General features: G+C 47.8%; 1 protein-coding gene across 4 annotated transcripts in view; it reads right to left on the reverse strand.

Annotated features, from left to right (window-relative positions):
• The window catches only part of slc37a2 (solute carrier family 37 member 2), a 103,575-nt gene that overhangs the window by 39,377 nt on the left and 48,728 nt on the right, over positions 1–15,470 (reverse strand). For all 4 annotated transcript variants that reach the window (XM_072486748.1, XM_072486746.1, XM_072486750.1 and 1 more), the window contains exons 3-5: positions 13,395–13,485; positions 7,615–7,693; positions 6,270–6,405 (exon numbers count right to left, since the gene is read on the reverse strand). In XM_072486748.1, coding sequence (XP_072342849.1) covers positions 6,270–6,405; positions 7,615–7,693; positions 13,395–13,485 — 306 coding nt within the window. The remainder of the gene's footprint in view (positions 1–6,269; positions 6,406–7,614; positions 7,694–13,394; positions 13,486–15,470) is intronic.

Raw genomic sequence — 15,470 nt, forward strand, 5'->3', positions numbered from 1 at the left:
GAAAGAAATGCCCCCCAGGTCGGGGAATGGAAAGCAACGTAGTTATGTGATCCTTCACGCTAGGATCACAAGGAGGAAGTGTAGCCACCTAAATTGGCCAACGGCAAAGGCTGATGGGAAAGTCAGCCAACAGACAGAAACCAGCAGCTGCAGGTTTGCTGTGTATTTACCTCTGAAAAGGCCAGACAACATCGATACCAGCGACCATCAGCATAACAATGTAGCAGCCATCTGCATACTGATGAGCAATCCCCGGGAACAATAAGTAACATTTTGGACACGCAAAGCCAGACTCCTTGGTGCCAGCAGGAGCCAACACAAAGGAGGTGAACGAGCACCTCAAGACCGCCCATCGATCAGGGAACCGCTCCAGTATTGGAGAAAATCGAACCAAGCGATTGGGACAAAGTGCAATCACTTGGGACCAGGTACAGGGTCCGCCCCAAAAGGCAGGAAGCCCCTGGGGACTAAAAGAGTTGAGCCTCAAGTTCAAATCGCTCTCTTCTTCCTGCCCGGGTCACCCAGCAACAGGAACCAACATTGACCGTGACCGGTGCAGTGATTGTCGACTGACGCAAGTCTTAATTCAACGCTCGCTACCAGAAAGGCCCTCCTAGCTACCAATCCGCACCAACTTCGAATCCCGCAGACTCAGAACCCAAACGAAAGGCCATTTGTTCCCCTGACCTGGCGGGCCAGTCCGAAGTTAAGTATAGGCCTGTTAGTTGTAGAAGTAGCTTAGACGTAGAATTTGTGCATGAGTAGCGATTAGTGTGTATAATAAATGTGCTTTGATTTGAATCTTACTAATCGGTGTATTGGGTTATTGATCATTACTCGAACTTGAACCTCATGGCAGCATCATAAAGATACCTGGCGACTCGAGAGCAAAAGGCAATAAAACAGAGCAATTGAACCAAGGAGAAAATCAGCAACACAGGTCACCCAACCATGCTGCTACCCCCGGTGGCGGTGCCACTCCAGCAAATTTTGTCACCGTGGAATCAGAGAGGCGAAGGCCAAGACATTGGCCTTCCTCCTCTCCATGAGCTCCGGCTTCTCGGAAACCCCAAATATCACCACCAAATGGTCTGGGGTCCACTCCCTCCTCCACTATCCTGGCTAAGACCGTGAACACTCCCGCCCAGAATCTTCCCAATTTTTCACAACCCCAAAACATGTGCGCATGATTCGCTGTCCCCGCCCACACCTCTCACTCATCTGCTACCCCATAAAAGAACCCACTCATTCTCACCCGAGTCATATGCACACTGTGCACCACCTTAAACTGTATCAGGCTCATCCTGGCACAAGAGGGGGTCCCATTTACCCTTCGCAGTGCCTCACCCCGTACTCCCCAATTGATCTCCATTCCCAACTCCGCTTCCCATTTCTCCTTGATCTTCACCACCCGCTCGCCTCCCTGCCCCACCAGCCACTTATATATATATATATCTCCAATTCTTCCCTCCCCTTCCACATCCAGAAGCAGCAGTTGCTCCAGCAAGGTGTATCCCAGCAATCTAGGGCTCACCTTCCAGACCTTTCGTGCAAAATCCCTAACCTGTAGATACCTGAACTCACCACCCCTTGGCAGCTCTACCCTCTCCCTTAGCTCCTCCAGACCGGCGAATCCTTCCTCCAAATACAAATTTCTCACCTTGACCTGTCCCACTTCCCTCCACCTCCTGTATACACTATACCCCTACCTCCACCCCCACCCCCCCCCCAGACTCAAACCCATGATACTCGCAGAGCGGCATTAGCACCAACATCCCTTCCACCCTAAAATGCCTCCTCAGCTGATTCCATATCGTCACCGTGGACTGCACCACTGGGCTCCCAGAATACCTACTCAGGGCCATTGGCAATGCTGCCATCACCACAGCCCTCAAACTAGACCCATTACAAGATTCCTTCTCCACCCTAACCCACTCTACTCCTTCTCCTTACCACCACCGCCGCACCTTGTCCACATTCGCCACCCAATAATAATGAAGCAAGTTTGGCATCGCCAACCCCCCCTGCTGCCTCTGCCTCTGTAGTAGGGTCCTCCCCACCCTCGGCACCTTCCCGCCCATACAAAGTCAGAGATGATTGTGTCCACTTTCCGAAAAAAGCCTTTGGTATAAAGATCGGGAAAGCCTGAAATATAAAAAAGAACCTCGGCAGAATATTCATTTTCACCACTTGGACCCTTCCCGCCCACGTTAAGTGCAGTGTATCTCATCTCTTAAGACCCTCCCTGGCCTCCTCCACCAGCTTTGTAAGTTCCACTTATGGAGCCCCATCCATTCCCTCGCTACCCAAATCCCCAAGTACCTAAACCTATCCCTCACTACTGTAATGGCATTCCCCCCTAAATTAGCCCGCTGTGCCAGCTCATTCACCGGGAACACTTCGTTTTTCCCGACATTCAGCTTGTATCCCGAGAACCCTCCAAACCTCCCCAACAGCCCATAATCCTTCCCTCTCCAACGGATCCGAAACATACAGCAAGAGGTCATCGGCATAAAGCGATACCCGATGCTCCCTGTCCCCTCATTATCCCTGCCACTGTGCCGACCCCCTGAGAGCCATCGCCAATGACCAATGCAAACAGCAGCAGCGTCAGCAGGCACCCCTCCCGGTGTAAGTCAAAGCTTTGTGAGCTCAACGCATTGGTCCTCACCCTCGCTCACATACAGCAACCGCACCCATGCCACAAATTTCGGCCCAAACCCAAACCTTCGAACAAGTACCGCCACTCCACCCGATTAAATGCTTTCTCCGTGTCCATGGACACCACCACCTCCGGTACCAGAGCTCTCGACGAATTCAACAGCCGTCTCATATTACTTGCGAGCTGCCTGGCTTTCACGAAGCCTGTTTGATCTTCTGCAACCCCCGGGACACAATCCTCCATCTTCCCCGCCAACACTTACACATCCGTGTTCAATAGTGATGTGGGTCTATACGACCCACATTCCACCGGATCCTTCCCTTTTTTGGGGACTAGTGAGATTACTGCCTGCTTAGTCGTCTCTGGCAACTCCACCTTCTCCAGTGCTTCATTAAACACCCCCAATAGATGTGGTGCCAGGTCCCCCGCAAATTCCTGATAAAATTCTGCCGCGTACCCATCCACCCCAGGGGCCTTCCCCAACTTCGTACCCCTGATACTATCCAGCACCTCCCTCAGCCCCAAGGGCTCCTCCAACGCCCGCCTCTTTGCTTCCTCCACCGGGGGAAATTCCAGCTCGTTCAGAAACCACCCCATGTCCCCCTCCTCTCCTCCAGGGTCTGCCTCAAAGTCCCTGGTAATACTCTCTAAATGCCACATTTATCTTCCCTGGCTCTTACACCACAGCCCCAGTCTAGATCTTCAATATTTCCCTGGACGCAGCCTGCCTCCGCAGTTGGTGCGCCAGCATGTGGCTCGCCTTCTCCCCGTACTCTTATTGCACCCCTCTTGCCCTACCGCCCTCAGTTGTCAGCCTGTCAAATTGCCCCTGCAACTTTTTCCTCCTCAAATCCCTCCACGGTGGGCACCCTCTAATATTCCCTGTCCACCTCCACTATCTCACTCACTAGACGGTCAGGTTCCGCCCTCCTTTCCTTATTCGCACGAACCGTAAATGAGATAATTTCTCCCTGGACCACTGCCTTCAGTGCTTCCCAAAAAATGCCCGCTGACACCTCCCATACTGATTAAACTCCACATAATCCCTAATCGCCAACCACACCTTACCACAAAAACCTCCATCCACTAACAACCCCGAATCAAACCTCCACCTCCACCCCAGCCTCTGCTCTCGTCCTGTATGGAACAGAATATCCAGCCAGTGGGGTGCATGGTCAGAGATAACTATCCCCACATACTCTGCCGCCTCCTCACTACAAAGTAATCAATCGTCAAATACACCTTATAGACGTGTGAAAAGAAGGAATACTCCCTTCCCCCGGGTTCTGAAAGTGCCATGGATCCACCATACCCATCCTCTCCATAAACCCTCCCAGCTCCCTTCCATTTGTACCCTACCCATCGACCTGGGGCTCGATCTACCCACCCTCGGCTCCAGGACACAGTTAAAATCTCCTCCCATGATCAACTGGTACGTGGCCAAATCCGGGATTGCTGCCAGCAACCCCCTCAAAACCCACATCATCCCAATTTGGGGCATACACATTTACCAACACTACCGGCGCCCCTTCCAACACCCCACTCACAATCACATATCTCCCACCTGGATCCCTCCCACACTAATCCCATTTTTTTGCTCATTAAAATCACCACACCTTTCGATTTCATATCAAACCCAGAGTGAAAAACCTGCCTGACCCACCCCTTCATTAACCTATCCTGGTCCTTCACACGGAGGTGTCCCCCCTGCAAAAAGACGACCCCTGCTTTCAAGCTCCTGAGGTGCGTGAACACCCGCGACCTTTTAACCGGCCCATTCAGACCCCGGACGTTCCACGTTACCAACCTTACCGGAGGCTTGCGCCACCAATCCCCTCTACCGTCTGTCATCTTCCCCACTTAACTCCTGCCCCTTTAATTCCACTGTACCTAGCCCATCCCAGATGGCCCCTATTTTCGCCCTTAACCATGTCATCTCACCCCCCTGGCACATTGCAGACCCCCCCCCCCCCCCTCCCCCCTCTTGGCCTTCTTCCCCCACCACCTCACTTCCGTTCACCAGCATAACCTGCTAGCGGCTGCCCCTGCCCAAAGGCACATCCTAATAACCCCGCCCTCCCTCTCCCCACTCCTCAGCTCAAAGGCGGCCTCCTGCTGACCTTACCCTCCCCCACCCAAACAAGGACTTCTCCTGAACTCCAGGTAGCCTTCTCCAAAAGCAAACAAACAGATGTTAAACACAAACAGTCCCATAAAACAGGAGGGGGGGATGGGAAGATTCATCCCCCACAAACTTCTCACCCCTACAACTCCTTACAATCTCAACACGAACAGAACCGCACCCCCCCCCACAAAAAAAGGCGAAAATCTCCCAATCCCTACACCCACTACAAACATGCTCCCAACCATTACAAAGTGCCAGCACCCCGGTTCCCAACATTGTCCACTCAGTTCTCCCCAATTTATGCTCCTTAATGAAGTCTTCGGCCGTTTCTGGAGTCTCAAAATAATACTCCCGGCCTCCGAATATCACCTATAATTTTGCCAGGGAGAGCACCCCAAACCTGATCTGCCGCCGGGACCACACCGCCTTGGACTTGTTGAAACCTGCCCGCCGTTTTGCCAACTCGGCTCAGATGTCCTGATAAATCGGACGTTATTTCCCTCCCAGTCGCAGCTACACTTCTCCCTGGCCCACCGTAGAATTTTCTCTTTCTCCACAAATATATGGAGTCTCACGATCACCGCTTGCAGCGGCTCCCCAGCTCTAGGCTTTTGCCTCAGAGACCAATGCGTTTGGTCCACTTCAGGTGCCTTATCTAGCACCCCTTCTGCCACCAGTCCCGCCAGACCTCGAGACACACCTCGTGGCACTCACCTTCCACTCCTTCAGGCAGGCCCACTATTCGCAGGTATTCGCCTGCTCCTCAACCTTTGTCCTCAGTGTTTTACAAAGGTCTCCTAGGAGCCCCACCTCCGCCTCCAGAGCCACCACACGATCGCTGTGGTCAGAGATTACTCCTTCAATCTCCCGAATCTGTGACCCCTGCACCTCCAAACACCTCTCCATCTGCTCCAAAGTACTCTTCAGGGGTGCCACAGCTTCTGCAATGGCCTTTGCATGATCCTCATGCATTTCTTTCCTCGGTTTATGGAATGCCTCCTTGATAAAAGTCATCAGTTCCTCTAACTGGGGCCTTACAGCTTGCCCCTCCCCTACCTGCATGCTGGAAGAGACTGTCTGTGAAGCACAAGACGGTTTCAACTTTCCAGCCAAACCTCACTTTTTTCTGCCGGGTCCAGTGATCAGAAGACATACCATTCCAGGGATAAACTCCTCCTCAAACATTCACCTACGCCCATCAAATTTCCACCCGGATCTGGGCAAAAAGAGCCCTTTTCTGTGACTTTGAACAGGAACAGCCCTATGTGACCAATCCCTCCATGGACACAAGCGGAATTCAGCAGTGTCATTTGTTGCATGTGTTACAAGCCACATCTCATGCAAAAAAGGGGCAAAGAATGCAAATCAGAGTCATCTGATGTGGGATTAGGAATGGCTATAAGGGGGACAGCTTCAGCTATGAAGCAGACAATCTCCCATACATACATATGCCACTAGAGGTCAATGGTTAGTGGAGGCTACCTGTATAACAACGTAGTACCAGATATTGTGTATGTTCCAGTAAAATCCAAATCCAAAGAGGGCTGTGAATAACCCACTGAGCAACATTCCAGCAGTCAGGTAATATCGCAGAGGGAGGCGCTCTCCAAACATACCACTAAAAACAAAGAGCAAAATTAGAAACCAGCCCGGACATGGGGTGAAACATCAAATCATAGTCCACAAGGATCTGCTCAATTGCCTTTACCATAAAGATTATTTCACTGGCATAAATTATACATAGGAATTATGGAACTTTCAAACAAAACTACCAGCCAGACTGAAGTTTTGGCTGTCCTGCCAGCTACACCTGAGCTTCAGAATCTCAAGAGCTGGCAATCTTTTGTGCACCTTTCATTTTGCATCTATTTTTGGCTTCAAGCAGTTAGACACTGGATAAAGCTCCTGCTGCACAGCCCATATTCCACAGTCAGAAACGGGTATTAGATGTAGCAGACTCTTGAGACTTGCCAAGGGCTTTTAGCATCAGCTGAGCTGAGCAAGGGCAGATGCTGCAGAGGTAACCAGTCAATCGACAAACATGATGCACACTGTGGTGGTGGGTGCTCTGAGGTACAGATGAACCAACATGGTTGCGATTGGTACAATGCAGTTTTATTCCAACTTGTGGTTTACAGATCTGTCTTGGTACTCAGCACGTGGTGACCGTGTGAGTGTCTTTTTAATCAGGTCCTGTCCTTGTCCTGTCTCCAGATCGACTGACCACCAGGTGTCGTGTTTCTTGTCTTATACGGTCTCTGTCCTTGTCTGTGATTGGCTGCCGTGTTATGTGTGCTAATTGGTCTGTTGGTCTGTCTATCATGATGTGTGTTTGAAAATCATGACACACACTGGGTGTTCACTCCCAAGTTACATCTGTACAGTGCCGACCCTCCTGTGAGCTACTGTTGGGATTTGGTGGGACTTACAAGAATTCTCAGAACACTTGCCAACACAAAACCCCCACAAATGCCCAATCTTGAGAATAAAAATGTAAAATCACGAGTTGAATTTGATGCATTATATTAGGGAGTCTAGTGCCGGTGCACTGCTGTGCCAATGTCATGTGGCACACATTGTATTGTGCCACCAGGAGGGAGATAGCAAGGCACAATCTAGTCCCAATGGTTGCCCCATACAGAACAAAGGGAACTTTTTCCAGACTGTGTTATTAAAGGATTATTGGAGGTTTTGGGGAGGGGTGCACAATGGAGGGTTCTTTTCTCTGCTCCCCACATTTTGGGAATTCAGACAGCGAACATCCAAAATAAACAGCAACACACTTGCCATGAAGTGCACAAAAGATACACAGGGCTGTAATACTGACCTGAGAAACATGCCAATGGCATAGGTTACCAGGAAAGAGTTGTCCAGTGCAGCAAACAACATTCTGTAGTTGGGTTTATCTGAAAGGACAGGACAGTTATAAGCACATGAATGAACATGCTTTCCCCGACTGATCACCGGTTTACTGTGGCTCCTGCTGGATATGTTGTAGTTCTTCAGTAAGCCTCCTTTTGGCCTCTGAAACCCATCACCACAATCAGTGCCAGAATGAGAAATCTTCCAACTTGGATATGGAAGCTCTGGGTCAAAATACTGGAACTTCCTACATAGAGGGAGGGCACCTTCACCACACAAACTCTCATTCAAAGCAGCCACTCACCATCTTAAGTGGACAATTAAATGGTAATGAATGTTGGCCTTGCCAGTGACACCCATTAGCTCCATTGAAATACCCAGCCTTTACTCAAACCACCCGTTTTAGTCTCGTTACAGTGATGGGTGTGGTTCAATTTTTATTTTGCGGCAATTGGAAACACACCGAAAAAAGATTCAGCTGGGAATCACACTGGCCAGCAGGAAACAAAAGCAGGCCATTTGGGGCAATTTGGTGCGACCAACCCACCTGCCCTGCACATCTTTAGGTTGTGGGGATGAGACCCACACAGACACAGGGAAAATGTGCAAACTCCACATGGACAGTGGGGGTGAGACCCACACAGACATGGGGAGAATGTGCCAATGTCATGTGCCAATGTCAGGGGCAGCACGGTAGCATTGTAGATAGCACAATTGCTTCACAGCTCCAGGGTCCCAGGTTCGATTCCGGCTTGGGTCACTGTCTGTGCGGAGTCTGCACATCCTCCCCGTGTGTGCGTGGGTTTCCTCCGGGTGCTCCGGTTTCCTCCCACAGCCCCAAGATGTGCAGGTTAGGTGGATTGGCCATGATAAATTGCCCTTAGTGTCCAAAATTGCCCATAGTGTTGGGTGTGGTTGCTCTGTTATGGGGTGGAGGTGTTGACCTTGGGTAGGGTGCTCTTTCCAAGAGCTGGTGCAGACTCGATGGGCCGAATGGCCTCCTTCTGCACTGTAAATTCTTTCTGCACTGTAAATTCTATGTCTATGAATGTGCAAACTCCACATGGACAGTGACCTGGGGCCGGGATCAAACCCGGGTCCTCGGCGCAGTGAGGCAGCAATGCTAGCCACTGCGCCACCCAAAAAAACAGGCAAACCTGGGCAGGAAGCTGCCAGATTCCTATTCAAGCTGACTTGTTGGCAAGTAGCAATTAACTACAGTATCAAGTTTGTGAGGCAACACCTCCCTGGCACAGTTCCCAGAAATTACTCAGATGTATTATGACCACGCGTAAATTGACAGGCAGGCAGTAGCTGCAGTATTCAGAGCTGACCGTTAAAGGGACAGGACTTTTCTTCACTAGTTTACGCCACCAGCCTGGCACATTATAGTAGATTATATCTATTCTACTATAGGTGTATTACACCTATGACATTTCCAAATCGGTGTTAGATCCAACTCAGTGCAGGTTAACCCAAATTCATGCATGCAGGGAAAATCAAATACGACTAGCTAACCCAACAGGATGGAAAAAGGGTCCAATTACTTAATAATAATCATAATTTTTATTAGTGTCACAAGTAGGCTTTCATTAACACTGATGAAGTTACTGATGAACTACAGTATCCTGGACCAGACCAAAAAACAGCATGTTTGATTGTTACTCAAGAGGAGACCAGGATCAGATTCAGATGCAGCTTAAGGAAGGAACTCTTATGCACAAGGAATGGTCACTTGAGAAAATATAGGAAAATGCATTTCACTTAATCTATTAAAGAAGGGTCAAGGGCAACAATACACAGCTGGGCTACAAAAACCTGGAGTTTCAGACTGATTTGAGTTTATATGATGGAAGGAGCCTCAAGTGCTCTGCATAAGGAACAGCCTTGGTTCTAGCGTCCCAACTGTTGTTTTGTAAGTGGATAAAATGAGGAGTGTTGACTTTGGGCTTTGTTCTCAAACAAGGTTTCTGCAAGAACATGCAAACAGGTCATGTCAGAAGGGTTGCGCCTGAGCAGAACCTCAAAAGCTCCATTTTGCCAACTAATTTTGGCAGAGTCTCAGAAAGATAGACAAGCGTTGTTGAACTTTCCGGAAATGGTCTGGACTAACATTGACTGGTTTGATGAGGTAGGTCACTGACTAATATTCTTGTTCAATACAGCTTCAAGATGACGTGTTTTCAATGATTCATGTTATATTGAAAGGGAGCAGCACTGTGCCATTTTCAGATTGCTAAAAATGTATTGCATATAAAACAATTGCACGGACTATTGTTCATCTACTAGTCTGCGTCAAATTAATTTGGCTGTAATCCAGTCTTACACACAACTCAGTATAGCTTCAATCACCTATTAAGTCATTTAGCAGCATGGTATATTCTAATAAGCAGCAGCAGCAATGCATTCTTTGATGGTCTCCCTACATCTGTCCGATAAAGAACCAGCCCAATTTGCATAGGGTGCAAGGTCTGCTTACAGCTGCAACAGGATACAGTGGTTAGCACCGCTGCCTCACAGCACCAAGAACCAGTGTTCAGAGATTCTAGCCTTGGGCGACTTGTCCATGTGGAGTCTCCACATTCTCAGTGTCTATGTGGGTTTCCTCCGGGTGCTCTGGTTTCCTCCTACAGCGCAAAGGTGTGAAGGTTAGGTGGGGTTACAGGGGAGTGGGTCTAGGTAGGGTGTTCTTTTGGAGGGATCAGTGCAGGCCTGGCAGGCCAAATGGCCTCATTTTGCACTGTAGGGATTCTATGAAATTAGGTCAGAAAATTCTCGTGGCAACAACACACCCCACAGTTGATCAAGTCAAGCAGAGACAGAACTGGGAGGAAGCTGTCCAAACAACAAAAATTAAAACTCCACGGGTTAAAATACAGATTACAAAAAGACCAAGTTTGTGAAGCAACACTTCCCTGGCACAGGTCCCAGAAATTACTCGGATGCATTATGACCACGCGATAAATCGACAGGCAGGCAGTAGCTGCAGTATTCAGAGCTGACCGTTAAAGGGACAGGACGTTTCTTCACTAGTTAACACCACCAGCTTGGCACATTATAGTAGATTACACCCATGACATTTCCAAATCTGTGTTAGATCCAACTCCGTGCAGGTTAACCCAAATTCATGCATGCAGGGAAATCAAATCAAGTATGACTAGCTAACCCAACAGGATGGAAAAGGGTCCAATTACTTAATAATAATAATCATAATTTTTATTAGTGTCACAAGTAATGGTCTGTTCTGGAGCATATTCATGTGAAAAAGGCACAAGATTTATTTACAGAAACTTATTAACTTATGGAAATCAACAGGCTAGCCACTGAACGCCTTTTCAGGATGGCACCAACTTAAATATAACCCCAACAGAAATCCTCAATACATTAGTCTCCCAACTAGCATTAAACAAAAAGGATCAATATGCCTTATTAGTAATCACTCTAAAGGGATGAAAATGGGCAATAGTGTTTGTACTAATTGTTTAGATGGTAACACAGCTTATAAATGCATTACAAAGAACTAAACGGTCCTCAAAAACAACAGGCATATGTAACATCACAAATAATAAAACTCAGATCAGTGGTGCTTAGAAGATATTTACTTATATTCTGTTTATAATGAGACTTATTTTGTGATGATCGGATCTTGCTATTTAGGATACTTAGTACCTGCTATCCGTCATTTTCCTCATCTCCCTTATGTTTCAGAACCAGCCACTCGAAGAAATAAACGTCCCATAACCTTACGAGATGCAATTTATGCTAGAATTATACCTTTCTATTGGGAAATAAGGATGGGCAATGAATTGAGTAAACTAACGACCATCATACAAAACGTAGCAGATTACACAGCCACTGCCCTCGGTAAAACTTCTGACGAAATGCGAGCAATTCAAACAGTGGCATTACAAAACCGAATGGCACTTGAAATGAAATGAAAATCGCTTATTGTCACAAGTAGGCTTCAATTAAGTTACTGTGAAATACCCGTAGTCGCCACATTCCGGCGCCTGTTCGGGGAGGCTGGTACGGGAATTGAACCGTGCTGCTGGCCTACTTTCAAAAGCCAGCGCATTAGCCTTGTGCTAAACCAGCCCCAGACTATTTGTTAGTGATTGACTATTTGTTAGCCGAAAAAGGTGGCACCTGCGCCCTAATTGGTGCGAGTGTTGCACTTTCATTCCAGATAACAAAACAAGTTAAAGATCTGGCATCACATATCCAACAAGAAATCAAGAAACTTGATCCACCCCCAGTTATCTCTCTCTGGGATAAACTTTGTGGGTGGTTGGGACACACTGGAATGTGCACAGTAAGAATAATCTTATTCTCCTGTGTAGCTGGATTCATCATTTATACAACATACCAATGTGTTAAGTGCATCAAAGAACTATTCGTTAAACATAGGGGACTAAATGTCAGAATAATTCACATTAACCCAACTGCACCACCATTAGATGAACTCATTTGATTTTAACAAACCAATTAGGATTACATAGGGATGTAGGTAGATGGCTAAAGACTGATATGCTTTAGTCCGAATGGCCATCTTTATCCTGGATCATTCTATACTTTAATCCAAACTATTCTCTATCTCTATATTTTCACTTTTCCACTCTAACTCTTGAAGTAAATACAAGCCGTTTGCTGTACGCAAGAAATTCATTTCTGTATCATTTGAAAGTTAAATTGTGTACGAATTACTTCTCTTTGAGTCCTTTTGCATGCCGGACTTATTAGAGAATAAGATTTAAGTGATTCTCAATTGTGATCAAAGAGAAGACAATAAACAATTCTTATTTGCACCCGAGACGTGTTAACTCAAATTTCTACTGAATTTTAGTGACACTAGATCCACATGGTATATCTCAGTCACCACACTCTGGCGCCCGTTTGGGTACACGGAGGGAGAATTCAGAATGTCCAATTGCCCCAACAAGCGCATCTTTCGGGGTTTGTGGGAGGAAACCATAGCTCCCAGAGGAAACCCTCAGCCATGAGGAGAAGGTGCAGACTCCACAGAGTGGCCCCAGCTAGGAATCGAAACCGGGTCCATGGCGCTGTGAAGCAACAGTGCTAACCACTGCGCTACCCACTTAGCACACTGAGGAACAGATACCCATCTCAGCTAAAGTGATTAATTGGAACACTGCGTGCACTGGTCATGTACTGGGTTTATTAAATCATGCCGTCGGATCCAATGAAGCAAGTTTTGAAACTACATTAATGGGAGTCATTTGGGGGTTGATAATGGCTTGACCCACAAAAACTGCTTGAATACAATACAGAAGCAGCACAGGTTTACAAATGAAAGATGCTTGAAGAACAAGGAAGGAGGGTGAAAAAGCAGAAGTTTGATGATTCCTTTTGCTTTTAAATCCAGTGTCATGGACTTCGCCTCTGATTGCGCGGGCACGGCGACAAATTTTGCTCGACTGGCGGTCGGCATCGCCACCGGGGGTAGCAGCATGGTTGGGTGACCTGTACGACTTCCCAGTTAGAAAAGATAAAGTATGAGTTAAGGGACTCAGCTGGACAGTTGAGAAAAGGTGGGGGATGTTTGTGACTGAGGAGCTGTTCGTTGCGGGGGGGGGGAAATCTGTACAAACTGTATAGTTGATTGTTGGGAAGAATGTTTCCCAGGGTATTTATTTGCTGTAACCTACTTTTGATACAAGTTTGAATAAATGAGTTTTAAAAAAAAATAAAATAAATTCACATGCAGAATTAGTTAAGAGATCTCACCGAATGGTGCCCAGTCACACCATGTGTCATTGTCACGGTGACTTGCGTTTCCATAGCCAGCAGTTCCCGAACAATTCTTGTGAAGTTCACTCTGGAAAAACAACCAAATGCTTTTGTTAATATTTAGAGAAGTAAACAAAAATGGTTAGCACTGTTGCATCCTCACAGCACCAGTGACCCATGTACTCTGGCCTTGATCAACTGTCTAGAGTTTGCGCTTTGTGGCTGCATGGGGTTTCCTCACACAGTCCAAGTGTACAGTAAGAAGTTTTACAACACCAGGTTAAAGTCCAACAGGTAGACAATGCTTGGAATGCAAGCATTAGCAGGTGATTAAATCTTTACAGATCCAGAGATGGGGTAACCCCAGGTTAAAGAGGTGTGAATTGTGTCAAGCCAGGACAGTTGGTAGGATTTCGCAGGCTAGATGGTGGGGGATGAATGTAATGCGACATGAATCCCAGGTCCTGGTTGAGTTCTGCTCGGCGATTCTGCGTTGTCGCGCGTCCTGAAGGCCGCCTTGGAGAACGCTTACCCGGAGATCAGAGGCTGAATGCCCTTGACTGCTGAAGTGTTCCCCGACTGGAAGGGAACATTCCTGCCTGGTGATTGTTGCATGATGTCCGTTCATTCGTTGTCGCAGCATCTGCATGGTCTCGCCAATGTACCACGCTTCGGGACATCCTTTCCTGCAGCGTATGAGGTAGACAACGTTGGCCGAGTCGCACGAGTATGTACCGCGTACCTGGTAGGTGGTGTTCTCACGTGTAATGGTGGTATCCATGTCGATGACCTGGCACGTCTTGCAGAGATTGCCATGGCAGGGTTGTGTGGTGTCGTGGTCACTGTTCTGAAGGCTGGGTAGTTTGCTGCAAACAATGGTTTGTTTGAGGTTGCGCGGTTGTTTGAAGGCAAGTAGTGGGGGTGTGGGGATGACCTTGGCAAGATGTTCATCGTCATCAATGACGTGTTGAAGGCTGTGAAGAAGATGTTGTAGTTTCTCCGCTCCGGGAAAGTACTGGACGACGAAGGGTATTCTGTCGGTTGTGTCCCATGTTTGTCTTCGGAGGAGGTCGGTGAGGTTTTTTTGCTGTGGCGCGTTGGAACTGTCGATCGATGAGTGTAGGTTGAGTTTCGGCAAGCCAGCAATTGTCAACACTGTGGGAGGAACTATATATTGCTCAACAGTTTATAAAAACCATATGGAGAGGATCAAGAAAACAAATGGTCATCTTGGTCTGATAGATAGCCATGGAACAGCAGGCAGGTCGAAACATTTCCAACAAACATGGAGGCCAACTTCCCTGCAGACAGCTGCACCAGCTCAAAAGCATCAGGAGACCTTTACACTGCCACCCAAAGAAAAAATAAATAAAGACTTGCATATACAGATGCAAATTTTCAACTTGTCCCGAGATGGACAGTAAAACAGGTGGGAAACACATCCAGTGTTGGGGATGTGCTGAGTGAATGCAGAAAAGGCGGCTCTCCTGCAGGAACTCAGAAATTGGTACTTTTAGCATGAAGGTAGGCCACTGCACCAGTTGGAAGCCTCCTCCCCGCCAAGACTACCACAACTTTCTAGAGGTGCCTGGGAAAAACTCTTAGGACCCAAAAGATGGTATAAATCAGCAAAAGCCTAGAGAGCAAGAACAGTATGTCAGCAAGTACACAGGAAGCAGGGATGGTAGAGGACAAGGACCAGTTATGCTGCCGAAACCTCCGCATCATTGGTCTACCGGAGGGTATCAAGGGCAGGCACCCCACGGAACAGGTGGCCCACTTGCTGGGTAAGCTGGTCCGGAGGGAGAGCTTTCTAGGCAAAGCCTGTAGGTCATTCAGGCCAAAGCCTAAAAAGCAGGAGAACAACCACAGGCTATAAAGGTAGCAGGATCAGGAGATGATTCTAAACTGGGCAAGGCACAAGGTCCAGCCAGGGTCCATGCACAGGAAGACAGAGAGGGCAACAGTAACAGTAGAAAGAGAAGGATAATTACACAGGACAGAACTGCCTGGCTTTCATTCGAACTTGGGCCCCAGGAAGAAGGGGGTGAGTGCAATAAGCTGCAGAGACAA

This window comes from Scyliorhinus torazame, chromosome 21 (assembly GCF_047496885.1).
Source record: "Scyliorhinus torazame isolate Kashiwa2021f chromosome 21, sScyTor2.1, whole genome shotgun sequence".
Lineage (NCBI taxonomy): Eukaryota > Metazoa > Chordata > Chondrichthyes > Carcharhiniformes > Scyliorhinidae > Scyliorhinus > Scyliorhinus torazame.